Raw genomic sequence first — 25,288 nt, 5'->3', positions numbered from 1 at the left:
TGCCAATGGAGTTTGGGTAATTGCTTGCGAGTCCAGGCATGGTTCGACGCGTAAGTCTGAGCGATGTTCATTCGATCTGGCGAAGCCGCTTCTGCGAGACCCAAAGTCCTCGTGTGTCATAGCCTCCCTCGCTTATGTGAAGGCAGCAGGATTGAGTCTTTCGGAGCGTGGGCGCTTCTCAACATAATACACATGAGAACACTACGTGACAGCCCCACCAAAGACGACAGACCGTATCTTGCTTCTACCTTTAGTACATTTACGGCAGCCTACTTACAGATCTATGTTGCTGGTATTACTTGGGCGTATTTTGCGGCAGCCGGAGCAAGATGGCACGACAATGTGCGAGTGCACGTTATGAGAAGCTTGCTTTACCTCAAGAAAATCATCGCAAAACAATGTGGTGCTTTTTCTTGTGATCTGCCTCGCTTGAAAATCTCGGATCACTCGAGTGTTTCCTTCTGGCTCTTGGGAAAGCTGCTGATAATTTTCTTGAGCGCACTGGAAAGTGGGAGATCTAGTTGATTCATTCAATTGCCGACGGTCGTCCAATTTGACGAACATCTCTACAAGGCGGATTAGACATTTGGTGTCTGCTGTGGGCTTTGTGCCCGGGAAATCGAAGCCTTCTGACTGAGACCACCTTCGTGCGTGTCAATGAAAGGAGAAAGAATGTGAAAAACTTGCTGAGCGGACGTCGCCTGATGTTTGCAAACGTGAGCTAGTTCGGCCTGAAGCCAGGCTGGCAGTGACTGTATTCGTGTAGCACTCGACTCCGGTTACTCACGTGTCAACACGTCTATTTCCGATGAAAGGCGCTCTTTATTAACTATGTGACAGATCTAGTGCGGTAACGACCGCAATTGGTGCGCGAAGACTAGAAGCGCACATGTAATGCTCAGCCCCGGGCAAGCTCGCGATCATCAGGACGAAAGCACGAGCAACGGGCACTCAAAAAGTTACATGGGCGAATTCGTGCGTTTGACCCAAGTCGAGTATAATTGTTTCGTGACAGATGAAGTTGTTGTCTCGACGCGTGATTTTCACTTTGACTAGGCTGGCGCCACGCCATAGCCATAGCCACGTCGACCAGGGTGGAACATCTCACGTGGCGCTGTGTAGCTCGTTGCCTTGAACCCAGTCACAGCCTCCTTTGTCTCGAATTCACGCACTTCACCTACATCTTTGGTTGTCCGAAACATCTTTGACGCTTAAATTGCAACATTGGTAGATCACCGCCGTCTTTCTCCCGCACCCCGGATTGCCACAATCTCAACCCAAATACACATCAGATCGCATATCACGCCTGGCATATTCAACTGCACCATAAACACATTTCTCACGCTTCACAAAGCGTACGTCTCGAAATTGGAGCTCTTACACAAAGTTTAATCATCGTTATCACACCTTGGAAAGCTCAGGAGAGATCGAGTGAGAAACCACTGGCTGCATCCTTCAGGAAATATAGCTGACCGCGATTCTTAGAGCTTCGCTGCATATTCAATGGGGGACTATCCTGTGCCACATCATCGATGGGATTGTCCTTTTCCGGCCACATCCGAGGCAAGACCCAGCTGGAGACGTGGACAGGATGGCGATACAGCTGTCAGAATCCTTATGCCCCAGGAGCCACCTGAGCACTCTGCGGCATTTCTAGTCGGCACAGCGGATGGTAACCGCATGAACGTCTACAAAAGCCCCCACTTCGAAGCTCCTGATGCCGTTGCGGCCCAAGATGCTGCGCTTGCCACACGCCTGACGGGTTACGACCACGATCTTCCACCTAGTCCTCGGCTCAAAGCTGAGAAGCGCAGGGACAGCATGCAAGAAAACAGCAGTGTCACTCCCGAAAACAGTCAGATGAAGACCCGATCGTCGACGCCAGCAAAACTATCAGGCAATGTGCCGCGAAAGGGGCCTCCAGCTATAATCGTATCCACTGAGACGTCCACCACTGACGCATCAAGGTCTGATCTCGGGGACATTGTGAAAGTCCCCAAGGAGCTCGAGGTCAACGGTAAAGCTGGTTTTGACCCTCTTCGCTCGACCGACGAGGAGCCGCCCAAGAAGACCTACCTCTGGAAAGGAAAACGCTACGAAGTCCAAGGGGACGAACCGCCGGAATGGCTCAAAGACGTCAAAGAGGTACCTCGCAATCCCAGATCGACTCGCATGTCGAGCCAAATTGCAAGTCAGCGAAGGCAAAGCTCTGTGACTTCTAACAGCATGTTGTCTGGCGTGGGGTCCCGTGGCCGTCAGTCTTCCCGCAGAGACTCGAGAAGAGCGGAGAATGACAGGGCCCGACGGAAATCAGCACGGCCTAGACGAAGTGTTGCCGATTACGACCAGGTCTTCAAAGATGAGCCATCTGAGTAGCTGGAGAGATAGAATATTGCGTGATTGGAATGGGGATGCTGAAGTGGCGGGCAAAATAGCATTTTCGATGATGGATCTATCTTCCGTATATTGTCATTGAAGGTATTACCCCTCCACAAGACTCATGTTACTGCATCGTGTATGTTTTTCGCTATCCAAAACGTTCGCTTGAAGAGAACGGACAAGTCTATTAGATCAATTCCTGGAAGATCTGGAGGATCTGAATAATGATCATGATGGTGGGGCCTCGACCGCAAGCGGTATGGCTGGTCCCAACCTGCAGACGTTTAGCGCGAACCGCCCAGCCTCTGGCTCCGAATCGCACCAGACCTCACTCCGACTTCGCGTGGGCGGGGCGTGGGCTGATTACGTAGAGGGCCGTTGGAAACATGGCTCCGCGAAGAATGTTGGCAAGTACTACCTCCTCGCCAGTTTGACCTTTTGTGTCGCAACCTCGCAAGAAGCCTCTGCCTTACTTTGCGGCGCAAACATGCCCTCTCTAACTTCTCACCTCATCGGCCTTGAGCCTTTGCCCTTGCTCGAAGCGACTCAGCACCCATTTCTGGCCGCTGCAGCGACGTCTCAGCTCTCGCCTGCCCACCTCAAGACATGGCTGGCTCAGGACCGGCTGTACGCCATGAGTTACGTGAACTTCATGGGAACCATGCTGTCCCGCCTGCCCATTCCCGGAACCACGCAGCGAGACAACACGTTGGAGTGGCGCGTCGCAGACCTGTTGATCGATGCGCTGGTTAACATCAAGAGAGAGTTGAAGCTGTTCGAGGATACTGCGGCCGCGGAAGGCTGGCTGGACGACATCTGCGACGCTATTCCTACGCCTCAGACGCGCGCGTACCAAGACTTGTTCGCTGGCGCCGCGGCTCCGTCGAGACCGCTCGTTGTCTCTCTCGTGGCGCTGTGGGCGACTGAAGAATGCTACTTGCGCTCCTGGAGACATGCGTGGTCGAAGATGGACCATGCGCTGGCGGCGAAGGATAAGGATGTCATGCAGCGCGTCTTCATCCCCAATTGGAGTTCGTCGGAGTTTGAGGCCTTTGTCAGGAGAATTGGAGGGCTAGTGAACAAGTTCGGTGCTTCAATGGAGGAGGGAGGCTGGGAGTGGGGCGAGTGCGAGGAGGTTTGGAGACAGGTGCTTTGGGCCGAGAAGGGCTTCTGGCCTGATGTGTGAACGATTGAGAGACTACTGGCAGTCATCGAAGGAGTTATGATTTCAGGGAACTAGATACCCAAGGCTCGTGCTACTTCACTACCTCGAGGCTCTTTCCCATCGTTTGTGACTAATGCTACCCTCTCCGCGATACAGCGCGCATGCTTGAACCAATTCTGCCCCCATATTAAGCTAATTTTACCCTCCAAGTCGAGGCGACGGCTCAGTTCAGCCCTCTACCTTCGCTTTCACTGAGGAACACGACCAATCTCCACACTTTCTTCACGAGAACCTTAGCTTCTTCCTCCAGTGCGGGCTCGAGCTCTCCAACCAGCTCCTCCGGAGCGCGCTGATCCTTGATGCCATCAACGACGGCGTGAACGAGCAGTTCCTCCTGCACGCCCAAATATTCGACCACCTTCTTCTCAACCATCGGGCGAATCTGCGTTTCGATGTTCTCTGATGACAGCGAGGACCAGCGTACCTTGTAGGCAAACAATGCTTCGGTGTCAGTCGGAATCTCACCAGCGAGCTGTTGTCGGGCGGCAGCGCGGTCTTCATCGCTAAGGTCCGCACCGTTGGTCGGAAGTGTAGAAGTGTCGGTGAGTGGCTTGAGAGCAGTCTTGCGTCTTCCCTCCTCGTCTTCGAGAAGTCCTTCCAGCTCGGCAACGGTGCGCCGGGAGCCAGCACCTGTGGTAGCGGCAGAAGCCTTGTTTTTGGCAGCTCCAAGGTTGAGTTTGAAAGCTTTTCCAGGTCCGGCAGGTTCTGCAGCAGATCTGCTCGTAAGCTCGCTGTCCAGCTGGTCAAGAAAAGCATCCGCCTGGCCACGAGCTTCGGCATCGCGAACTTGCTGGTCAGACTGTTCACGCATCTCGTTGGCGCGATCAGAATCATCGCGGCGAGATTCATTGTCGCGATAGGCAGCACGCTTGCGCAGCCAAGCCGATCGATCAACGTAGTACTCTTCATGGCCAAGACGATTCTCTTCGTCGTCATTCCACTCCCGTAGCCTTTTGATCATGGCATCCTTCTGACGGTCTCTCTGCTCTTTCGACCTTGCCTCGTTGTCACGATCGCGCTGCCTGGCACTAGCAGACACGCGCTCGCGATTCAACCATTTGCGCTCTTGGTCCAGATATTGCTTCTCAAGTTCATCCTCCCGCTTCTTGCGGCGTCGCGCCTCAAGCTCTTCGTCGCTTTCTTCTGCGTCCTCGTCTTCGCGATTCAGTGAGATGCCATTTCCCGCGCCATTGGCACCAACGAATCCAACACCATTAGCGTAATCAGACGGCATCTGTACACTGCGGTAACCTTTCGGCCCAGACGGCGCACCTGAAGGTCCAGCGGTACGATCACGCGGCCCAGAAGGAATCCCATCGTTTGGGGTACCCCTGGGAGGCGAAGACAGCCGACTGAGACGGCTTCCCATCGCGCGTTGGCGTTCCTTCTGCTCCATCTCCTCCTCCTGCCTCAGCCGGTCAAGATCACGTCTGTTTGAGCGGTCACGGAAGGCCAGAATCTCCGCAGCCACAGTCGCACGCATATCCTCTGGAACGTCTGCAAGATCGTCTTCGCCCTGTCCGTTCAGCGTAATGTTGACGACCTCAGCGCTGTCACCCCCCTTCTTTTCTGCATTGGATTCGTCTGCGGGACCATCCTGCTCTCCGTTCGCGGCAGAATTCGCCATGAAGGCATCGGCATTTGTAAGTGATGTGAGGCACTGGCGCAAATCTTCCTTGCAACCGTCGAGGCGGAACTGACGCGCATCCTCGTCCTCGTTCCGTTTGCTCGTCCACTCCTCGATATACTTTTGGCTCTGCTCGTCGACAATGACCGTGAGCTTCGTGAACTTGACTTCATTGTTCTCTCCATGGCGGATCACTTGACGAGCCTTGAAGGCCGGCACCTCAATGCCGTCTCCAAACAGCTCGTTGGCAGCCTCGAGCGAATCGACATCTTCGTACTCCGCAAAGCCGAACTTGCACTTCTTGTCGTCAGCGTCTCGCGCTCTAGTCCAGCGACGCAGCTTGCCGGCGCACCGTAGAATGTTCTCAATAGCCTCGTCCTCAGGCGCGTCGTTTCCGATTCCGCCCACAAAAATCGTCCGTGCCACTTCCTCTCGGGTCGGCTGCTGGATAGCCAACATGCTTTCGCGAATCTGCGCGCGGTCGCGCTCAAGATTCCTGCTGCCGCCATCGGCACCGAGGCCGGCTCTCCTGCTGTTGCCGCCTAAAGAGTCGGCGTTTCCTCTGCCGTCGCGTGATCCACGATCTGCAGTTGGCGCATTCGGCTGGTCAACCCCCAGTCTGATCACGGGCGCATTGAAATTGATCCCTGGAGGAATATTTGTCGGAGGTTGGAATTGGTTCTGAGCGGCAGGAGGCGCGTCCATGCCAGGCGGCGCTATGCCTGGAGCACCGTAGCTCGGCTGACGCCCGCCATAGGCACCAGGAGGTGCACCATAATTGTAGGACATCCTGATGTCCAGCGCTTGAGTGCCCAAGAGTGTGCGCCGTGCAGACAGTATGATCAGTGGTGTGCTGTTCTCCGACACATCGACAGCAAATGAAAGGTTGCTTGAATGTTCGGCTGAGCAGCTTGCGCACGCGAGTCATGCCAAGCTTGCCGCAAAAACTCCCGCGGCGTCCCCAGAAGCGGCTGCAGGCGACGGTTTGCGGGAGACAGTCGCCCATTGCCCTTCCCAATTGCGCCCCAGGCTCTTCTACAAGGGGCTTACATTCAGACGTCGCGATGGATCTCATGAGGGCTGGCGAGACGGTGCTGCGCTCGTCGCAGCCGCTGTTGCCCTTTCTAGCCCCTGCGGCATACCGACAGCCAACCGCGAGGATGGCCCTCGTCACCAGGCATTGCCGAGCACAGCACATTCAATCTTCGGGATCACGGTCATTCGCGACATCCATGCGAGCGAGGAAGCCAGAAGACACAGAAGCGCCTATGAGGCCCTCATCACACATCAGCAACATCCTGGACGAAGCCCTCGAGGGCAACAAGGGCACACCGACCGCTCCGTCCGCACGAACTTCGCGCTTCGCATCTCGAAATGCCCAGGATACCAGCACACCCTCTCGCGCTCAGCTGGCGGCGGACAAGAGGTCTAGCTTCGACGACATGCAATCCTCGATAATGGCCATGACCAGCAAAAGGAACGTCGCTCGCTCTCTTAATCCCAGAAGTACAATCCCTGCGGCACCTAAACCAGCGCCCATGAAACTTGGCCCCAATTTGGGCAGAACAGTCTACGTTGACGAATCGCGAGGCTTCGACGTTGCGAAGGCTTTCAGGTCGGTGGACATTATCATGGCGAAGAACAGCGTCCGCAAAGATTTCAACAGGCAGAGATTCCACGAGAGAAACGGTGCTAAGAGGAAGAGGCTGCACAGTGAGAGGTGGCGGAAGCGGTTCAAGATGGGTTTCCAGGCCGTCGTCAGGCGCGTGATGAAGATGAAGAAGCAGGGCTGGTAGAGGAGACGCTGGCTCGGAAGGTTGTTCTTTTGAACGTGTATTGCATAGCGTGGAAAGTGCCGCGAACGAGTCTTGTCACCCGATAGGCCTAGGGTGTAAGCACTTTACTGTACAAATGGCTTCTGGAGCTAAACGAATACAATTGCATTTTAAGCTTCTTGTTACGTCTATCATCATGATGTGAAACCAGATGCTCAGCGCGAAAGCTCAAAATTCACCCAATCAACAGAAGACTGGATCTCCTCACCTCTCGTCTTCAAACTCAGCAGCCTGTTTTCTGGCCGCACGCTCGATCTCACTCATCACAAGCTCATTCTTGGGGATGAACTTTCTCATGACAGCATCCACGTACTTCTCCGGCACGCCCTCCTTGACCGCATCCTTGATACCCATATTCATCCGATAGATGTACTCCCGCTTCGGCTCGCTCGGCTCGACCATGTCACGGTTAATATAAACCAGCATGTCCGTCCGCTTCGGCTTCTTAGTCACATTCGCCGGGCCCGCGCCATCCTTCACAGCCCAGAAATCACATTCGAGAGTTTCCTTGGTGTACGCAAATGGCACGCCCTCATTACGGTCCAGACGCTTCTCGTCGCTGGCTTGAAGAGTGTAGACCAAACCCCACACCTCATCTTCGTAAGATTTAGCAGTGTCCGTATCGCTGTGGTGGCGGTTGATCTGGACGACGTTGGCGTAGCCGCGCTCGTTGATGATCCACCTGTAGTCGTTCAAGCGCGCAATGCCGAGGTATTCTGACGTTGGACAGCGCTGTTCCATCTGATTGCGCCAGAGGTTGGAGCCGTAGCCGAAGTACATTGTCCCGTTGAAATTGCTACCCATGGTGTCTGCTACGAGGGAGTCGCTGGGAGTTGCTTGTGGTGAGGTATGGTTGGTCGGAGCGGCGAGGAATGCTTGGGAGACGTAGTGCCACAGCCGCATTTTCCTGAGCTGAAAACGTGCTATCGTTTGTCTTGGTGCGCAAGAGTGCGACAATAGCTTCCAAATGCCGGGTGCATGCAGAACGTGAGGTCATTGTAGGAGAGACTTCAGTGCCAAGACGAAACAGTTGGGAGACATCTGAGGGGAGGCATGCACGAAAGAGGGAGGAGCATGAATTGTATTGAGAAGGGGTATATTCTAATTTTGCGGCCTGCTATTGCTGCTGTTCGCCATTCACATCGGTGTTTTACCCAATGCAACAAAGGAAATCCTATGTGTAGTGTGTTCGCCAGCGATACAACAATTCGTCTACCAGTCTGCCTGGAGACCTTTCGGAGCCCCTTCGAAGACGCTCACATTTCTTCCTGCAAAGCGATAATGTTGTCATAGAGCTCAAGGGCAAATTGTTGCCGGACCTGTGAATCGTGTTAGCCTATGCGTCACACGTCTTATCTGAGGAACCTGTGTCTCACCTTCAGCTGCAGCATTTCCAGGTTCTCTCTGCCATCGAAAGTACCCATGAAGTAAATGAAGCCGTTAGTAGGTGCTGCACCGCTTGGTGTGCCGAATGTGATCTCTTTCTTGATAGGAGTGTTCAAAACCACACGGTGGGAGCCATCAGCGCGCATGAGGAACCTGGCCTTGGGCTTTTCGTCGTCATCACCATCGCCACTAGCTTTGACATTGAGTCTGAGCATGCCGAGTCCGCGTTCGCGCCACTCCTTCTTTCCGTCTGGAAGAGTTGAGTAGTTGTAGAGCTTGGCTCGGCAAGAGTATTTGGTGACCTCATTCTCTTCGCCAGTCTCGACCTCCTGTTCGAAAAAGCGCTCGTCCTTCTCATCTTCTTCCACGACTAGAGGGCTTTTGCTGCCATTACCGTCATCATCGTCGCCTCCTTCGTTGTCGCCCTCTTCATCATCGTCCGGAGGCGCTCCAAAAGCCTTGGCCTGCTTGATAGCCCCGGACAAGGGCGTCGATTTGCCACTTGCGAAACTCGTAAGGCCTCCACCACTGCTGCCAAAACCACTGCCGCTGAGTCCCGAACCAAAACCGCTTGATTGGCCGATTTTACCAAAGCCAGAAGCACCTGATCCGAAACCACCGCCAGAAGTCGCAGGAGCTGCGAAAGCAGACTGCTGGCCGAGGGCACCACCGAACGAGCTGCCCGTCGATTTGGCGCTCTCGTCGTTTGTTGCAGCGCCGAGTGGGCTCTTACTCCCGGAGCCAAAACCACCACCTCCGGAGCCGAAACCCCCGTTGCTCTTGCCAATCGCTCCAAAACCGGAAGTGGATGAGCCAGCGAGCGCACCGAAGCCGGAAGCCGCAAAAGCGCTTGCAGAAGTCTGAGGCTGTTTCGAAGGCGGAGATGAAGTCTTTGCTGCAAGGGCACCAAAGGGCGACGCAGCAGACGTATTGGAGAAGGCACTTCCCGGTGGAATCTTAGAAGTCTCCGTAGATGCTGCCTGATCGGGCTCTGTAGTCGTTGTATCTCCCTGAATCTTACTCCTTTTGACCTTCGGACTGACTACAGCCTCGCCAGCAGATTCGGGCTTGCTACCAGTCGCGGGGTCGGGGGTGCTAGAACGATCAACAGCCTTCGGCTTCGCAGCGCCATTCGCGGTGCTCGGGTCAGCTACCGGAGACTGTGCTCTTGATCTTTCGCCGGAGATTTTGCGCTTGTGTTCTTCCAGCTCATCAGTCTCGGCTGTGCTATCTCGTGACCGCTTGCGAGTGTGGTGGCGCCCAGTCTTGATCTGCACCTGTGGTTGCTGCACATCCGCCTTGTCATTGATATCCTTTCGCTCAGTGTTGCTGACTTCTCCTGATGTCGCTTCCGATGCCTCCGCATGCTGCGCAGCATCATTGTCCGCGCCCTCGGTTCTTGCGGCCGCAGCAGCCGAGCGAGCCTCATCTGTCATGCCTCCGATCGAAGCCTTCTTCAGCTGCTCGCGAACGGGTCTCTCCGGTCCTTCGACATCCTCAACGGCCATGTTGTTTGATTGACGCGGTTCTCCCCGTCACAGTGTCTGTCCGTGGAGATCAGAGTCCAGAGGCAGCCTGCGGAGAGGTTGGCAAGCGGGTATGCGGTGAAGTGCGAGATACTGGGCGCGCCCGTGTAATTCGTGGTGCTAAGAGTCGAGTCCGGTGCTGTCAACGTAAAGCCAGAGTATGTACGCGAAAGCTCTGAGCAAGTGCCGAGGGGTCAAGGGTGGGTTGTTCATAAGGCGTAGTGCAATTCCAATGAGCGTGGTGGGGTGGAGAGCCACCGGGCGACTGGTGCAGCGCGGCTGAGGCTGAGGCTGCGATCAGCGGCTGGCTTGCTTCTGCTTTGGCGGCATCCAACTCCCGCCCCTTTACTGCCTACAACAGCTCTACATATGAAATAATAGAGACCGATACACGCCGACCGGAAACAGTGCAAAAATCCTCGGTGATATGGGTCCATCGCATTCGGGACTGGAGCCCCAGGGTGTACACTAGCCCTCGCCCTCCGCCAATCTACAGACTCATGATCACTCACCCGGGCTCGTCGGGTTCCTGATGGACGTCGCGCGCACGCACGTACAAGGTCGGCAATCTGAGGAGACATCACAAATTTTCAAATTCGCGACATATGCCATCGTAAGAGCTGACGAAATACGCTATGAAGGGGATTCCAAATCCAAGACGATCTCTTCCTTCCGTCGTCTCAGCGAGACCTTGCTTTTCGGGCTGATGGACTTGTTCACTTCGAAGTTGATCGTCGGCGGCACCTCGCCGTCAACGAGGTCAAAATCGTATTTCAGCAACAGATGGCAGAGGATCACTTTGATCTCGTTGCTGGCAAAAAACCTTCCTGGGCAAGCATGCTGGCCGTGGCCGAACCCGAGGTGGCTGGAGTTCGTCGTCACGTGGCCCCAAGCGTTTGCCTGTCCCGGCTCCTGACGCTTGTCAGAGAAGCGGAATGCCTTGAACTTCTCGGGCTCATCGTACATGCTAGGGTCTTGAAACGCCGCAGCGACTAAGAAACGTGAGCCGACCGGAAGAACAGTGCGGTCCGAGAGCTCCAGCTCTTTCTCAACGTATCTATTCATGGACAAGGTCGACATTGGGGTGAAGCGCTGGGACTCTTTGAGAAAGCTGTCCATCAGACGCAGCTTCTGGAGAGAGGCTTTGGTCCAACCATTCTCGGAAATGACCTGAATAATCTCCTCTCTCATCGGTTGCACAACCTCGGGAAACCGGCAAATGTCGATGAGCGCTTGTGCCGTGGATTCTGTCGTCGTGTGGATAGCAGCCAACGAGAGGGAGAGTTGGGCAGCGACGTAGTCTACCTGTCTCCCACGACCAACCTCGTACATCCAGCCGATGGTATCCGCGGTCTTCGGAGGCTTCTGGCCAGCTTCCAGCGCCTTTTGTGCACGTTCCTTGCGACGCTCAACTTCCGGCATGATCAACTTCCTGGCGTCGCGAACTTGCTTGCGTAGGCGTGTACAGTTGGGAATCAACCAGTACGAGACTGGGCGGAGGATGGGAGGTGCAATCCGCATCAATTGCGACCCGATGAAGCTGTCGATTGTGTAGTCCTTTGCAATGTCTAGCCAGCGCCTGTTCCGGCACAGAGGCAGACCCAGGAAGACACGCGAGGACAGACGCGCAACCATCTCAGCGACATTATCTTTGAGAGCTGCAGTGTGCCACTCGGTGTCCTCGCCGAAGACGTCGTGAACAGCTGCTGTGGTCTCGTCGACGAGATCGTGAGTAATGAGGTTGAGAGATTGGGTGAGCTTTACGCGAGTGATCTCTTGGATAAACCAGTCGTCGATGAGACCCTGCCTGTGCCCATCGAAGCCAGGATAGTTGACGAAGAACTCTTTCTCGAAAGCTTTGGGGAAATTGAGCTCTTCACGAGCGCGAAGTTCGTCGGCGAATCGGTTCGGCAGTATGATCTAGAGCATTGTGAGCGCGCGTTCAACACCTTTGATCCTGCATGAGCTTACTTTAGGACCAGTGCCCGTGATGACCTGGAAAGGAGCATTGTGCTCCTTCAGACCTTTCGCAACCGTTTCCGTGCCGGCAGAATACCAGGACCATTTGGGGCTCAGCCCTCGCTCGGTGAGCGCAACAACCGGGAAACCCTTCAATGGCCTTTCGATTGTAAGGAGGGAGTAGGCGATATAGGCAGAAATCGCAATGGCCCCAAATGCGATCACTTGAATGGAGACTGGAACGTTCTCCAGGAACGCTGGCCGGTAGGCGGTAAGCACGTCCATCCTCACGTAGCGGAAGGATCAAAAGGACACAACTGAGGCGCTGAGTTACCGGACTTACTCGAACGTGCCGTGTGGCAATCTATATAGTCAGCATGCACAGTCACCGCCATTCCCTGTTCCTCAGACCACCCACCCACCCACTCTTTGTATAACTGCCGGCTGCACAACTTTCCAACCTGTAATGACGATGGCCAACCCTCCCGCCTAAAGGGAGTTGTAGCAAACCTTCTTCGCGCAGCAGCCAATGAGGCACGTGGCATCTCGTGCCAAGTGACGATCCACACCCTCGTATGGTGTACGAGGACCCATCTTGAAGGCTTCAACCCCCGAAGCCGGAAGTATGCACGCATCGCACGGTTCGTACCACGAGGACCTCGAACGCGATCGTTCTGAAACGCTTAGCCAGCCCTATCTCGTAAAATGTCGTACATGTACTGCCACCCAGTTGAATGATAGGGTTTTGGGGTTACCATTCCACTCGACGACGCTTCGTTTCCTAGCTTTGGGTGTTGCGCGTCGCCATTGTGTAACATAATAGTGCGTCGCGAGTATATGTGGTGTTTATATGGCATCCGATATGCACAAGTAAACGTCATCCGAAAGGTAGAGACTGCAACGCTGAAGTGGAGGGGAAAGTTGTGCAGCGTTGGTCCATGCAATGCTGATCAATACACATTACTGATACATCGAACGGCGAACGACGGCTAAGTAGTAGTCTACCATGATCTCGACATCCATGTTCGAGCCGTAGATTGCAGAATTCCCAATCGTAGTTGCGAGTGGCGTTGAATAGGTTCGATTGCGCGTCGCAGACCTCGCACATCGCGAAAGTTTTCAGTCATGGAAGCGATCCTCGTGTGGAAACAAGCATTTGGATGTATTGAACGTGATTCTAGGCTCTCCACAAAGAATCGTACGACGGGCGTGGTTGTGCAAATAACGTATGACCGTCAAGCCAACCCGCCTGGTGAAACGTCCTGTGCTTACCTATCCCGGCCCCACCCTTCCAGGGACCCCAGCGCCGTCGCTCAACTCGTTCCATTCGCGGGTCGTACAGCTCGTATCCCCAGACCCGGCACGTGCTCCCGATTGAAGCTCAGTACAGCACTGCACTACCCTACATAAGTTCGGGCCTCGAACACATGCTAGTGCCCCGGGCCCTGGCCCTTCTTCGATGGAACGTTAGAGTAGAAAGCTGAACTAGCCTCTGTCAGTAGTGGTAGCCAAGACGGCTATGACTTGCATCCGAACTATACTGTAGCGTTGTGAAATGACGGATGTGGCCCTGTCCCGAGCCCGAGATGGATGGATTCTTAGGCATCGTCATGGGACTTGTGAGTGAGCTGTCAGACATATGAATACGAAGACCGTTCAATCGAGGGACAAGGATGTTCGAAATGGTCAAACGAAGTACAAAATTACATAATCGGTCAGCCGTAACTACCGCGTAAATCAAAGCTTGCTCTTTCCAGCGCCAGCCAGCTCCGCGCCGGCTCCAGCGATACACAGCTTGCCCGTCTCTTTCACCTTGGTCTGGAAGATGACCGTGTTGCCCTCCTTCCACATCTCCGTGACCAGCGTCTGACCGGGAATGACGACACCCGCAAAGCGCACCTTGATGTTCTTGAACTGGCCGTAGTTCTTGACGACGGCCTTGCCCGCAATACCGAAAGAGCATAGGCCGTGGAGGATGGGGTCCTTGAAGCCACCGACCTTGCTGAACTCGGGGTCGATGTGCAGCGGGTTGCGGTCGCCCGACAGGCGGTAGATGGCGGCCTGCTCCTCGGTCGTCTTCTCCTCGACGACGGAGTCGGGCTGGCGCTGGGGAGGCTTGTAGACGCGAGATGCTGCACCACGGTCATTGCCCTTGCTAGGGCCGCCAAAGCCGCCGGAGCCGCGGATGAAGACGGTGCTCTCGTTGTAGAAAAGGTCCTTGCCGGTCTTCTTGTCCTTGGTGGTCGAGCCAGTGACGACGATGCCGGCGTTACCCTTGTCCACAACCTCGACGAGGCTGGGATATGATGTAGTGGTAGCCTCTGTGGGAATCGGGTTGCGGATCTCCAAGTATTGCTCACCGTGCAGCAACATCATGGGGCTGAAGTTGGGGACAAGGTCGCCCATGCTGAAGGGAGCAACAGCATTGAAAGTAGGAATGACACCGAAGGTGGGCAGGACTTGGAAGTTGTCGTCGTTCTCGAAGACAAGAGGCAGATCTGTGCGCTTGGCGCCAACGCCGAGGTCTAAAACGTGTCAGTAAAATTCTGCATGATGAGACACTCTGGACCTTACTGTAGAGAATGACATCGCGCTCATCGTAGGAGAAGTCGGTGCCCTCGGCCTTTGCCTTTTTCGCCGCCTCAATATTGGCCAAAATCTCCTTGTTGGGAGCGCCGCCCTTCTTCTCCTTCTTCGCAGCAGAAGAGCGGTTCTCCATGTTGGCCATGATCTTCTCCGTGCCGGCAGATGGGTCCTCAGGGTGGTCAGCGCGGCCGTCTTCGAAGTTCAGGATCGTGTTGAACTTGGCGAGAACCTCCTCAGGGGTGAGCTGCTTGTCGATAGGGAAGCCGACACCGCCAGTACGCTGCCACCTAGTCTCGCCAACCCAGCCAGAGCCGACCTCGAAGAGACGACCAGTGGCTGGCTCGGGAACCTTGTCCGAGCAAAGCAGGACAACGGCAGGCGCCACGTAGTCGGGCTTGAAGGCCTGCACCATCTCCTCGGGCATGATGGACCTGGTCATGTTGGTGCCAGCATTGGGGGCGATGGTGTTGACGAAGATGTTGTACTTCTTGCCTTCTCTAGCAAGAGCGCGTGAGAAGCCGAGAATACCGCACTTGGCAGCAGCGTAGTTGGCCTGACCAAAGTTGCCGTAGATACCAGAGGTGGAAGTAGTGTTGATGATGCGGCCGTACTTCTGCTTGAGCATGTAGGGCCAAGCAGCCTTGGTGACCTTGTATGTGCCGCGGAGGTGGACATCAAGCACCTGCTTGAACATCTTGTCATCCATGTTGGCAAAGGCCTTGTCGCGCAAGATGCCAGCGTTGTTGACAATGATGTCGACGCGGCCGTAGGCGTCGATAGCTGCCTTCACGACAGTCTCGCCTTCCTCAGCGCTTGCCTTGACGCCAGTGGCCTGACCACCGAGCTTCTGAATCTCCTGTACAGTTGTATCCGGGTTGACGAGGTCGTTGACCACAACCTTAGCGCCATACTTCGCGAATTGAAGGGCGTAGATACGACCAAGACCAGCACCAGCGCCAGTGATCAGAGCGACCTTGCCTTGGAATTCTACCTTCTCGGCAGGAGGGTTAGGAGGCAGCTTCTGTGCATCTTCAAGCAGCTCAAGGAAGTTGGCCGGTCCCGTAGGATAGCTAGCATCAGCAGCAAAGTTTCCCACATCGTCCCACTTCTTCAGCAGAGCACCAGGTGTGAAGCTGTCGTCTGCTCTGAGGAGAGCACCCTTGGAGCGCTCCCAACGCAGCTTGGCGACGTGGCCACCACCGACTTCGAAGATGGAGCCAGTCTCAGAGTCGTTAGATTTGTGCACCAGGACAGCCACAAGAGGAACAACCCACTCGGGCTTCAATGCGTCCAGCACCTCCGGGGGCATGACAGTGGCAGTCATTCTCGAGGCGGCGATGGGGGCGATGACGTTGCAGATAATGTTGTACTTCAGGCCCTCCTTTGCCAGAGTCTCGGTAAATCCAACCTGGGAGAGTTTCGCAGCTAAGCCATGTCAGCTTCCGTCTTCAGGATTCCAAGAAACGCAATCGCGCGCTTACCAGAGTAGTTGCATTGTCCAAAGCTGCCGAAAAGACCCGCAGCACTGGCTGTGTTGATCACGCGGCCGTACTTCTGTTTCCTGAAGTGTGGCCATGCGGCTCTCGCACACTTGTATGCTCCCTCGACGTGCACCTTCATAATGAGGTCCCAGTCCTGATCCTTCATGTTCTTGAAGCTGATATCCCGGAGGATGCCGGCATTGTTGATGAGCACGTCGATCCGGCCAAAGGCCTTGATCGCCGTCTCGATGATCTTGTCTCCATTCTCAACCGAGTCGTAGTTCGCGACGGCTTTGCCGCCGGCGGATGTGATTTCGTTGACGACGGTGTCGGCGGCCTGGAAACGCAGTGATGTCAATAAGGAACTTGGAGGGAACGGATACACGAATACACACCTTGTTGCCGCCGCCCTCGCCCTTGAATGAGCCACCAAGATCATTGACCACGACATTGGCTCCGCGAGAGGCAAAGAAGAGCGCGTACGCCCTTCCGAGTCCGCCGCCAGCGCCGGTCACTACGACCGTCTGGCCGTCATAGCGTAGTTGCTCTCCAGCCATGTTTGCAGGGAAGAGATCGCAAACCGGGTATATGGAAAGTGTAAGTGAAGGGTGGGAAGATGAGACAGAAATGAGAAATGGCAGAAGGAAATCCACCGATCGCAGAGTCGGCTACATGTAGGCACCTGATCTCCCCGGCTCGTGAAGCTGGATGATGCTGTTGCTTGGCTCTGCCGAACTGTCGCTGGACCGAGGCATCCTCGGACCCTCTGCTGCTCGGCTGTCCCCGCGGCATTCACATGAAACCCGGGGGTCCACGTGACGTCTGTCGAGTCTTTCCGGACGAGACCGGCAATGCGATTCGGTCATATACCCTCATCTTCGGCTGTTGGATCTAGTCATGCTGGTCTGCTTCTGTGGTCCTCGGCCTGTGATCATGAGCATTCACCTGGTACCGGCCACCGCTAAGGGGAGAGCCTGTGGCATACGGCTTAAACGTCTCTCCGAGGAATTACTACTTCTCCTTCGAACGAAGCGAGGGTAGCACCTGTTACTTCAAACGTCTTGAAATAATTGCAAGCTAATTATCACGCTCATCTAAGCCATGTGATCAAGTATTACCCTTTACTTCAGGTTTAAAATTATGTAGGCCTACGAATGCGTGGAATGCACTAGGGTCTCCTAAGCACCCGCGCCTCCAACCTGCGTACTCGGCCAACCCTGGAGAGACTGCAACTGTATCAAGACATCGAAAGATTACAAGACTTCTATATTACAATACGAAATGCAATGAATCCATCACCTAGGGCCCGCTCTTAGGACGCCCTCACAGCTCGGACACTTAAGTGCCGTCATCAGGCTTCGCGTTCGCAAAAGCCACGCTTCCACAGCCCCTAGCCACGAAGAGTCCAGCACCTCGCTCCATTGGGTGATTCGGCCCAGCGTTGTAATACGCCTGCAGCCCGAGTCCGCAGCTCATCTCTCCGCTGTCGAACTTGACAGGGAACTCAAGTTTGCACGCGCCGTTCCTGATGTCCCAGGCGCTGGCGGCGCAGCCTTCCGCTTCAACGCACTGCTGGCAGCAGGACGACGCGTCGGTTGTGTTGGTACTGTATGTCGCACCGGAGGACGTCCTTTGCGAGTACGACAGGCCGAACTGCTCCGATGTCTCTGACGCCCCGGCGGCGGAGATGAGAGCTGAAGGAGCACAACGGGCGTCTTGCGTGGTGGTGGATGTGGATGTCGAATTCCTGCCACAATGGTCAGGTGCGGTGGCCAGCGCCGTGGCGATGGCATATGCTGTTCCGCCGGTAGAAGTGCTTGTCACAGTTGCTTGCGTAAATGCCGTGAAGCGGGTGTACGTGCTGGTTGCGTCGGCCGGCACAAAGGTGTAAGTCTGGCCGTAAGTGGTCGTGGATGTCTTAGTCACTGTGCACTCTGCGTCTCGACGAGAGTGTAGGCTCTTGTCTTGGTTCCCTAACGCTGCGGATGCAGTGGGGGACTGCGAAGAAGAACCGTTGGTGTCGCCAGCGGACGTGTAAATGGTGGTAGTTGGCTGAGAGGCACTGATATCTCGCGTTAGCTCAGTCGGCTTGGGGACGATGTCATACCAGAAAACTTACACCATGCCACTGGCCGTGCAATCAATCTCGGTACTCGTCAGAGTCTGAAGCGTCTTTGTCGAGCTTTGGCGAACGATCTCGGTGAAAGTACCAAGATCTTGGGCAGTCGTTGCTTGGACCGTTTCGACATGCGTCGAATAGTAAGTCGCGGTGCTAGTCGGTACGATGACTTGCTTGGTAGTCGTCTGGCAAGACTGCGGCAGGGCATAAGCAATGCCAGCCATTAGAGACGCGGCCGTGAAAGCCCTCATGTCGCCTTTGAAAGAATGTGTCCGAATCTCAAAGACGGTGAAGAGGCAGTAAGCAATTCGATCTCTGTACAGTACAGGCAATGCAAGAACGACAGAAAAGTATTCCAAAGCAGATGATTAAGAAACTGAACGCGAGGTCAAAGCTAAGCTGTAGATGCAGTCAAGACGGTAACGCGCTCTACGCGAAAGATTCTCCAGCTCCCGCAGAGAAGCGAGACATGCAGAAGGAAAAGGTAGCAGCGCAGGGACACCACCGGCGTCCTGAGAACGCGGCTTGAGCGTGAATGGACGTGCATGCATTTCCCCAACTGATCAACAGGCCCGCGGACACTGGCAATTTTTAGTTTCTTTAGGGCTTGGGTTCCTGGCATATCTGACGCCACTGCCGGCCGCATCCTGCGCGGCTCCGTGGTGATCCCGGGGTTGTGTTTCGTGTGATGACCCGTCGCTTGGATTTAATCCTGGCATGGCGCGGCTGAGATACGAGTCTTCACCTGCAGTTTTCTCAACAGCGGGCAAGGTGCAGACCGCCTGACGCACCGTTGCCATGCGCCGTTTGTGCCCGGAGGAGGTGGCTGGCAAGATTTTGAGTTTTCTGCCGTGCACCACACGATATGCATGATTCGAAACAGGCGTGATATCCGTTATCGATTATGGTCAGGGAGTGCATGATGTACAAGCAGATCACAGCTCATGACGTATGACTTCTTGACCTGCTATTTCGACACATCGGGAGGCTTTGGTACGTTTCTTTACAGTTTGGTCTGCAGGAACTCATGTCCCTACTCACTGCCACTGACGGGACATTGCACCGAACTTGTACCCGTATAACATACCATGTGGACGACCCGCCATCAATTCTGCGAACGTCGGCGGAATTGTCAGGATGCTCTTTCGCGAGTCATCACGGTCGCTCCTGAGTGGAAATGGACCAAGGAGGCCTTGTAGAGTCTCTACTTATAACGATGTTACCTAGCCTACGAAGCCCCGTAGGCTGCTATACTCCGCCCTAGACATTCAGGACTAGCTATACGATGGGAGAGCATTTACCCTGCAAACGCTCGGAGAAGGGGTGGTTGACGCACATGTAACCCCTGATACACACAGCATAACCTCAAAGCCAAGGCCTCGTTGCAGTCAACATGTGGTCTGACCCTAGTTGACAAAGAACTGGTATTGTAGATATTCGAGTAGATTCATTGCAACTGAAATTCGTTTCATGATTAAGACATGTGCACGTAGGTATCTCCCAATCTTTCGCTTTTCCTATTTCGCTGAATTCCTCCAATCCCGTTCCTCCATTTACCACTCCAGCGGCTCGGCCTTCTCCTCGCCGCGGTTGGTTTTGGGCACAGGCGCAGCATCCACCTTGACGGGTCCGGTGCGGTGACGCGACAGATATCCGCTGCCGTCCAGCCAAGGGGTCTCTTCCGTACGCCTGCGCTCGAACTTGGTAATGTAGTCGTCCTTCTGCATGGTCAGACCGATCTCATCGAGGCCGTTGACCAGGCAGTGCTTTTTGAAGCCGTCAACCTCGAAGTCCGCGAGAACGTTGCCCTGCGCGTCCTTGACAACGTTGTTCTCCAGGTCGACCTCGAGCTCGCGGCCGGCCTCGGCTTCGCCGTAGATCTTGCGTAGCTTCGCCTCGTCGGCGACTCTGAGGGGCAGCATGCCGTTCTTGAAGGTGTTGTTGAAGAAGATGTCGCCAAAGGAGCTGGCGATGATACACTTGATGCCGAAGTCGAGCAGGGCCCAAGGGGCGTGCTCACGACTGCTACCGCAGCCGAAGTTGGGGCCGGAGACCACGAGGATTTTTGAGTTGGTGTAGGGTTCCTTGTTGAGGACGAAGTCGGCGTTCTTGGTGCCGTCCTCGTTGAACCGCCAGGCGTGGAAGAGACCGGCGGAGAGACCAGAGCGCTTGATGGTCTTGAGGAACTGTTTGGGGATGATGGCGTCGGTGTCGACGTTCGAACGGTCCAGTGGGGCGGCAACACCCTTGAGCTGAGTGAACTTGGGCAGACCGGAGCCGCTGCTAGAGGGTGCAGAACTCTTGACTGTGTTACCCTGGCCCTGCTCAGGAAGGTCGAGAACGTTGTCGAGATCAACGTCAGACTCGGGCTCGTCAAGCTGGCTAGTCGGCGACTCGATGCGGTTCGATGCGCTCTTAGCAGAAGGCAGAGCCTGCTCGTAACCGGCAAGATCCCTGACATCCGCGAGCTTGCCAGAAAGTGCAGCAGCCGCAGCCATGGCAGGGGACATCAGGTGTGTGCGTCCACCAGCGCCCTGGCGACCTTCAAAGTTGCGGTTTGACGTGCTGGCGCAACGCTCGCCTGGTGAAAGGATATCGGGGTTCATACCCAGGCACATGGAGCAACCAGCTTCTCTCCACTCAAAACCAGCGTCCTCGAAAATTTTGTCAAGACCCTCGGACTCAGCCTGCTTCTTCACGAGCCCAGAACCAGGCACGATCATCACGCGCTTGAGGTTAGGCGCGGCCTTCTTGCCCTTCACAATGTGTGCTGCAATTCTCAGGTCTTCGATACGAGCGTTGGTGCAAGAGCCGATAAAGACCTTGTCGAGCACAATGTCGGTCATTTTTGTGCCAGCGGTAAGCCCCATGTAAGTGAGAGCGCGTTCGCATGCCTTCTTCTTGTTGTCATCATCGAAATCGTCAGGGCCAGGAACGACACCAGTAATGCCGATGACATCCTGAGGAGAGGTGCCCCACGAGACGGTAGGCTCAATATCCTTGGCGTCGATGAAGATGTCGACGTCGAACTTCGCGCCCTCGTCGGTGCGGAGGCTGCTCCAATACTTAATGGCCTTGTTCCACTCCGGGGAGTCGACCTTGGGTGCGAGAGGCTTGCCCTTGAGGTATTCGAATGTGATCTCGTCAGGCGCGACCATGCCAGCACGCGCGCCACCCTCGATCGACATGTTGCAAATTGACATTCTAGCCTCCATGCTCAGGCTGCGGATGGCGCTGCCGCAGAACTCAATAACGTGGCCAGTGCCACCAGCAGTACCAATCTTTCCAATTACGTAGAGGACGATATCTTTGCTGGACACGCCAGGTGCAAGCTCGCCGTCCACTTGGACTCTCATGTTCTTGCTCTTGCTTGATAGCAGAGTTTGCGTGGCGAGCACGTGCTCGACCTCAGATGTGCCGATACCGAAAGCCAGGGCGCCGAAAGCACCATGGGTACTGGTATGGCTGTCACCGCAGACCACTGTGGTACCGGGCAGAGTGAAGCCCTGCTCGGGGCCGATAATGTGCACAATGCCCTGCCTCTTGTCGCCCAGACCAAAGTATGTGAGCTTGAAGTCCTTGACATTCTGCTCGAGAGTCTCGCACTGGGTCCTGCTGTCATCCTCTTTGACAAAATCGCTCACGTTCTTGAAGTTTTTCCTTGTGGAGGTGGGAACATTGTGGTCGGTGGTGACGAGGGTGTTATCGGGTCGGCGGACCTTGCGGCCAGCATTGCGGAGGCCCTCGAAGGCTTGGGGAGAGGTCACCTCGTGGACGAGGTGGCGGTCGATGTACAGCACACAAGTGCCGCCCTCCTGCTCGTGGACAACGTGATCGTTGAAGACCTTGTCGTACAGGGTCTGGGGGCCCTTAACAACGCCAGGCATGTTGGTGGTGGGTTTTCTCTGCTCTGCCGAGAGGCGTTTGGGGGTAGGTTCCTTTCTGTGACGGATAATATACAGTGGAAGAAGCGGACGAACTTCTTTATGAGCAATGGACGAAATAGAGGCAGAAATGGAGAGGAGAATCCAGCTACGTCCGTCTCACGACACAACGCTCCAGCCTTGAATACTTTCCCAGAGTCACCCCCACCAGCGATGTCGGCGATGTCGGGAGCTTGACTAAGACGTCAAATGAGCGTGCTCTCATTTGTTGCCCACTCGGCCCCTCGTGCAGCGATCGCCCAGACACCGCCCCAGCGCCGCCGCGATCGGAGCGAGCTGCGACGTTCGGCAACCTGGAGTCGTGCGATCTTAGGCCTGAGGCACCCGCGTCACTCGGGGAAACGCGGCCGACGATGATGACGCCACCTCGGCGTGCTCGGCTGATCTGGCGAGCTCGAGAGATAGCTGCTGCCGGGCAACCAGACGCGAGGTGCACACGAGGAACGCGCCTCATAGCTAAAGCTTCTGCCCTACATCTGCCTCAGAGGTGGAATCACCACGCATACTGAACAGAATGAGATCTTCATTGATTGCTGCAGGCCTCGGTGCCTCGCTCGCTCAGGCCATCTACCTTCCAGCCAATCTGCAGACTGGTGTCGACTGGCTCAAGGGCCAACAGCCTATCGTTGAGGCGGAGAAGTTCTTGATCGAGCTTGCACCTGGCGACACCAGACTTGTTACTGAAGATGAGAAATGGCAGCTCAGGAGAGAGGGCAAGAGCTTCTTCGACATCACCGGCCTGCCAGAGCGTGACGCTTCGATCCGCACCCAGGCAAACGTCCACTACCCTAAGAAGCCGGCATTCAACGAGACCGTTTCGCCGTTGTTGAAAGAGCTGGATGCGAAGAACATGCGGAAGCACCTTGAGAAGTTCACTTCTTTCCACACCCGCTATTACAAATCGGACTACGGCAGACAGTCATCCGAGTGGCTGTTTGACCAGGTCAACAAGACACTGGCGCATGCCGGCGCGGGCGTCGCTCACTTCTTCGAGCACGAATGGGGCCAGAACAGCATCATCGCCACGCTGCCGGGCAAGAGTGAGAAGACTGTGGTCATTGGCGCACATCAGGACAGCATCAACCTCTTCTTGCCGTCCATCCTGGCTGCTCCAGGTGCGGATGACGATGGCTCTGGCACTGTTACTATCTTGGAAGCCCTCCGTGTTCTCTTGCAAGACAAAGACATCCTACACGGCAAGGCCGAGAACACTGTTGAGTTCCACTGGTACAGTGCCGAGGAGGGCGGCCTGCTGGGAAGCCAGGCGATCTTCAGCGCATATGAGAAGCAAGGTCGCGATGTCAAGGCTATGCTACAGCAGGACATGACCGGGTACACGCACGCTACGATCGCCGCAGGCGAGCCAGAGAGCGTAGGTGTCATCACGGACTTTGTCGACCCAGGACTCACCACCTTCATCAAGGAGGTCGTCAGCACGTACTGCACGATCCCTTACGTCGAGACGAAGTGTGGTTACGCATGTTCTGACCACGCTAGTGCCAGCAAGCATGGCTACCCGTCTGCGTTTGTGATTGAGTCGGACTTCAAGTACAGCGACAAGAAGATTCACACTACGGATGACAAGGTTGAATATCTCGACTTCAAGCATATGCTGCAACACGCGCGTCTCACGCTTGGGCTGGCTTATGAGCTTGCTTTCGCGAAGTTTGATTAGAACGGGCATCTGCAGCATTCTAAGTATGGCATGAACAAGCGCGCAAGGCATCTGGTAAAGACTTGGTCTCAATGATTAAAAAAGAAACATGTATTTCGAATATAATGGGAGATAGCATGCGTACATATCATGTCTTAAACATATCAACCCAAATCCTCGAGAGGCCGTCAACACGGAAGTTTCTCGAGGGTATACCAAAGCTGCTGGGGGCCAAACCCAAAGCCGGCCCTAAGAGCGCCAAGCTCAAGGATCAAAGCGATCGGTCCCTCGCCGAACTTTCGAACATTGACTTGACACTTCACAAACACCGCTACCTCCGTCGAGTGCCTTACCAATGCAAGTATACTTCGGGCGTCCGCTCACAAGACACAACAATGCGCGGACGCCTGAATCGGCGTGTCTCGTGTTGCGACCGAAAGAGGAGTAATCTGGCGGCGGGACGCCACCCTTGAAAGCGGACCAACCCCATTTGCTGAACACCCTGGAGCTAGGCGCACGGGAATAAACGCATCACTGATGCGCGGCAGTCTCATCTCCTCGCCGCGTTTCCAAGATCCGCTTGGGCCGGCGCAATGGGTTGAGAGGAACCCGGTCAGACGGTGTCATCTCATTGGAGGCATGAAGCGCCATCAGATGCAGTCTACCGGAATGCTTTCACGGGCGATATTTCTCGGTTTTCCTCGAGCACGAAAAGACGCAAGGTTCAGCTCGAATTCTAGAGCGAAAGACCGTCTAGCACAGTATTTGGAAGGTGATTGAGGATCGTTCTGCTAAGGCGAAGGTTAAAAGTAATACTTGCAACCCGGCATGCTCTGTTCCCGTCCCTTGACGTCTTGTCCATGGACCACTTCTCCGCATCCCCAGACCTCACCCCGCAAACGATCGACCGCCACAAAGGCTATTCTGGCACCAGTGAGACATGCTCTGGGAGTGCTTGGGCCGGAGTGCAATCCTTCCGTATGCCCGGCTTCTGTTGTCTGGGCGGGAATGGTGTGTGTGTATACCGGAGTGTGGATGGGAGAGCCACTGTCCGAGATTCCTCCTAAGTTTTGCAGCTACCTGAGCTATACAGCTGCACTGAGGTACTGCCTTGCGATATGCCATTGACTGCGCATGCCCAGGCGAGTGTCCGGTGTTGGTAGTCAATGGCAAGATGCCGTGTCACCTTACCGCACCATCAGAACAGGCACAAAAGAATGGCATTTTGCAGATTCGGTGAAGACGCGGCTCGCTTCTGCGCCGACCAGCTACGCATAGGAGTCGCTTCGCGGGCACCAGGCTTCTTTGGGATAGCTCACCAGCCTCGGTGGCCGTCGCATGTCACGATGAATCTTTGACACAGCGTTCGAGCGGAGATTGAGGAGGGAGGGTTTCGAATGGGGGCATAGGTTTGGCGCCGCGTCTCCGTTCCAGCCGGTCCACCGCATCTGTATTTGATGTCTGAGTGGTAAGATCGTCTAGACCCAAGATGCACAAGTGCGGAGCCGCGAGCTATGCTTCGTAGAGGGTCGTCTTCATAAGGTAGGGGTTCGCCGCTGCTTGCTTT

General features: G+C 55.2%; 10 protein-coding genes across 10 annotated transcripts; 3 read left to right on the top strand and 7 right to left on the bottom strand.

Moving 5' to 3' along the window:
- Nucleotides 1-2,866: 2,866 nt before the first annotated feature.
- On the top strand, nucleotides 2,867-3,565 carry WHR41_05454 (uncharacterized protein; the record flags this gene model as incomplete). The annotated part of the gene is made up of 1 exon (XM_069374059.1): nucleotides 2,867-3,565. The coding sequence occupies one exon, from the start codon at nucleotides 2,867-2,869 to the stop codon at nucleotides 3,563-3,565; it is 699 nt and encodes a 232-aa protein (XP_069229423.1).
- A 202-nt stretch (nucleotides 3,566-3,767) lies between these two features.
- On the bottom strand, nucleotides 3,768-6,020 carry WHR41_05453 (uncharacterized protein; the record flags this gene model as incomplete). The annotated part of the gene is made up of 1 exon (XM_069374058.1): nucleotides 3,768-6,020. One exon carries the CDS (start codon nucleotides 6,018-6,020, stop codon nucleotides 3,768-3,770), a length of 2,253 nt encoding a protein of 750 aa, XP_069229418.1.
- A 275-nt stretch (nucleotides 6,021-6,295) lies between these two features.
- WHR41_05452 (mitochondrial 37S ribosomal protein bS21m) lies at nucleotides 6,296-7,027 on the top strand (the record flags this gene model as incomplete). The annotated part of the gene is made up of 1 exon (XM_069374057.1): nucleotides 6,296-7,027. The coding sequence occupies one exon, from the start codon at nucleotides 6,296-6,298 to the stop codon at nucleotides 7,025-7,027; it is 732 nt and encodes a 243-aa protein (XP_069229417.1).
- Nucleotides 7,028-7,270: 243 nt separating this feature from the next.
- WHR41_05451 (uncharacterized protein) lies at nucleotides 7,271-7,969 on the bottom strand (the record flags this gene model as incomplete). Its single annotated transcript, XM_069374056.1, has 1 exon — nucleotides 7,271-7,969. The coding sequence occupies one exon, from the start codon at nucleotides 7,967-7,969 to the stop codon at nucleotides 7,271-7,273; it is 699 nt and encodes a 232-aa protein (XP_069229420.1).
- A 162-nt stretch (nucleotides 7,970-8,131) lies between these two features.
- WHR41_05450 (uncharacterized protein) lies at nucleotides 8,132-10,300 on the bottom strand. Its single transcript, XM_069374055.1, has 2 exons — nucleotides 8,443-10,300; nucleotides 8,132-8,385 (listed from the first exon to the last, which is right to left on the bottom strand). The coding sequence occupies exons 1-2, from the start codon at nucleotides 9,958-9,960 to the stop codon at nucleotides 8,323-8,325; spliced, it is 1,581 nt and encodes a 526-aa protein (XP_069229419.1). The 5' UTR covers nucleotides 9,961-10,300; the 3' UTR covers nucleotides 8,132-8,322.
- Nucleotides 10,301-10,611: 311 nt separating this feature from the next.
- On the bottom strand, nucleotides 10,612-12,222 carry WHR41_05449 (uncharacterized protein; the record flags this gene model as incomplete). Its single annotated transcript, XM_069374054.1, has 2 exons — nucleotides 10,612-11,898; nucleotides 11,950-12,222. The coding sequence occupies 2 exons, from the start codon at nucleotides 12,220-12,222 to the stop codon at nucleotides 10,612-10,614; spliced, it is 1,560 nt and encodes a 519-aa protein (XP_069229304.1).
- Nucleotides 12,223-13,611: 1,389 nt separating this feature from the next.
- fox-2 (Peroxisomal hydratase-dehydrogenase-epimerase) lies at nucleotides 13,612-16,704 on the bottom strand. The gene is made up of 4 exons (XM_069374053.1): nucleotides 16,400-16,704; nucleotides 16,005-16,341; nucleotides 14,512-15,948; nucleotides 13,612-14,462 (listed from the first exon to the last, which is right to left on the bottom strand). The coding sequence occupies exons 1-4, from the start codon at nucleotides 16,559-16,561 to the stop codon at nucleotides 13,675-13,677; spliced, it is 2,724 nt and encodes a 907-aa protein (XP_069229305.1). The 5' UTR covers nucleotides 16,562-16,704; the 3' UTR covers nucleotides 13,612-13,674.
- A 533-nt stretch (nucleotides 16,705-17,237) lies between these two features.
- Nucleotides 17,238-18,810, bottom strand: WHR41_05447 (uncharacterized protein). The gene is made up of 2 exons (XM_069374052.1): nucleotides 18,124-18,810; nucleotides 17,238-18,066 (listed from the first exon to the last, which is right to left on the bottom strand). Exons 1-2 carry the CDS (start codon nucleotides 18,372-18,374, stop codon nucleotides 17,343-17,345), a joined length of 975 nt encoding a protein of 324 aa, XP_069229308.1. The 5' UTR covers nucleotides 18,375-18,810; the 3' UTR covers nucleotides 17,238-17,342.
- Nucleotides 18,811-19,676: 866 nt separating this feature from the next.
- Nucleotides 19,677-22,010, bottom strand: WHR41_05446 (uncharacterized protein; the record flags this gene model as incomplete). The annotated part of the gene is made up of 1 exon (XM_069374051.1): nucleotides 19,677-22,010. One exon carries the CDS (start codon nucleotides 22,008-22,010, stop codon nucleotides 19,677-19,679), a length of 2,334 nt encoding a protein of 777 aa, XP_069229309.1.
- A 571-nt stretch (nucleotides 22,011-22,581) lies between these two features.
- lap1 (Leucine aminopeptidase 1) lies at nucleotides 22,582-23,742 on the top strand (the record flags this gene model as incomplete). Its single annotated transcript, XM_069374050.1, has 1 exon — nucleotides 22,582-23,742. The coding sequence occupies one exon, from the start codon at nucleotides 22,582-22,584 to the stop codon at nucleotides 23,740-23,742; it is 1,161 nt and encodes a 386-aa protein (XP_069229306.1).
- Between the last annotated feature and the right edge of the window lie 1,546 nt (nucleotides 23,743-25,288).

Source organism: Cladosporium halotolerans (assembly GCF_011745625.1).
Source record: "Cladosporium halotolerans strain TM138-S3 chromosome Unknown Sca15, whole genome shotgun sequence".
In the NCBI taxonomy this organism is placed as follows: domain Eukaryota; kingdom Fungi; phylum Ascomycota; class Dothideomycetes; order Cladosporiales; family Cladosporiaceae; genus Cladosporium; species Cladosporium halotolerans.
Note: the sequence above shows the minus strand (reverse complement) of the source record. Positions and strands in the feature narration are given on the sequence as shown.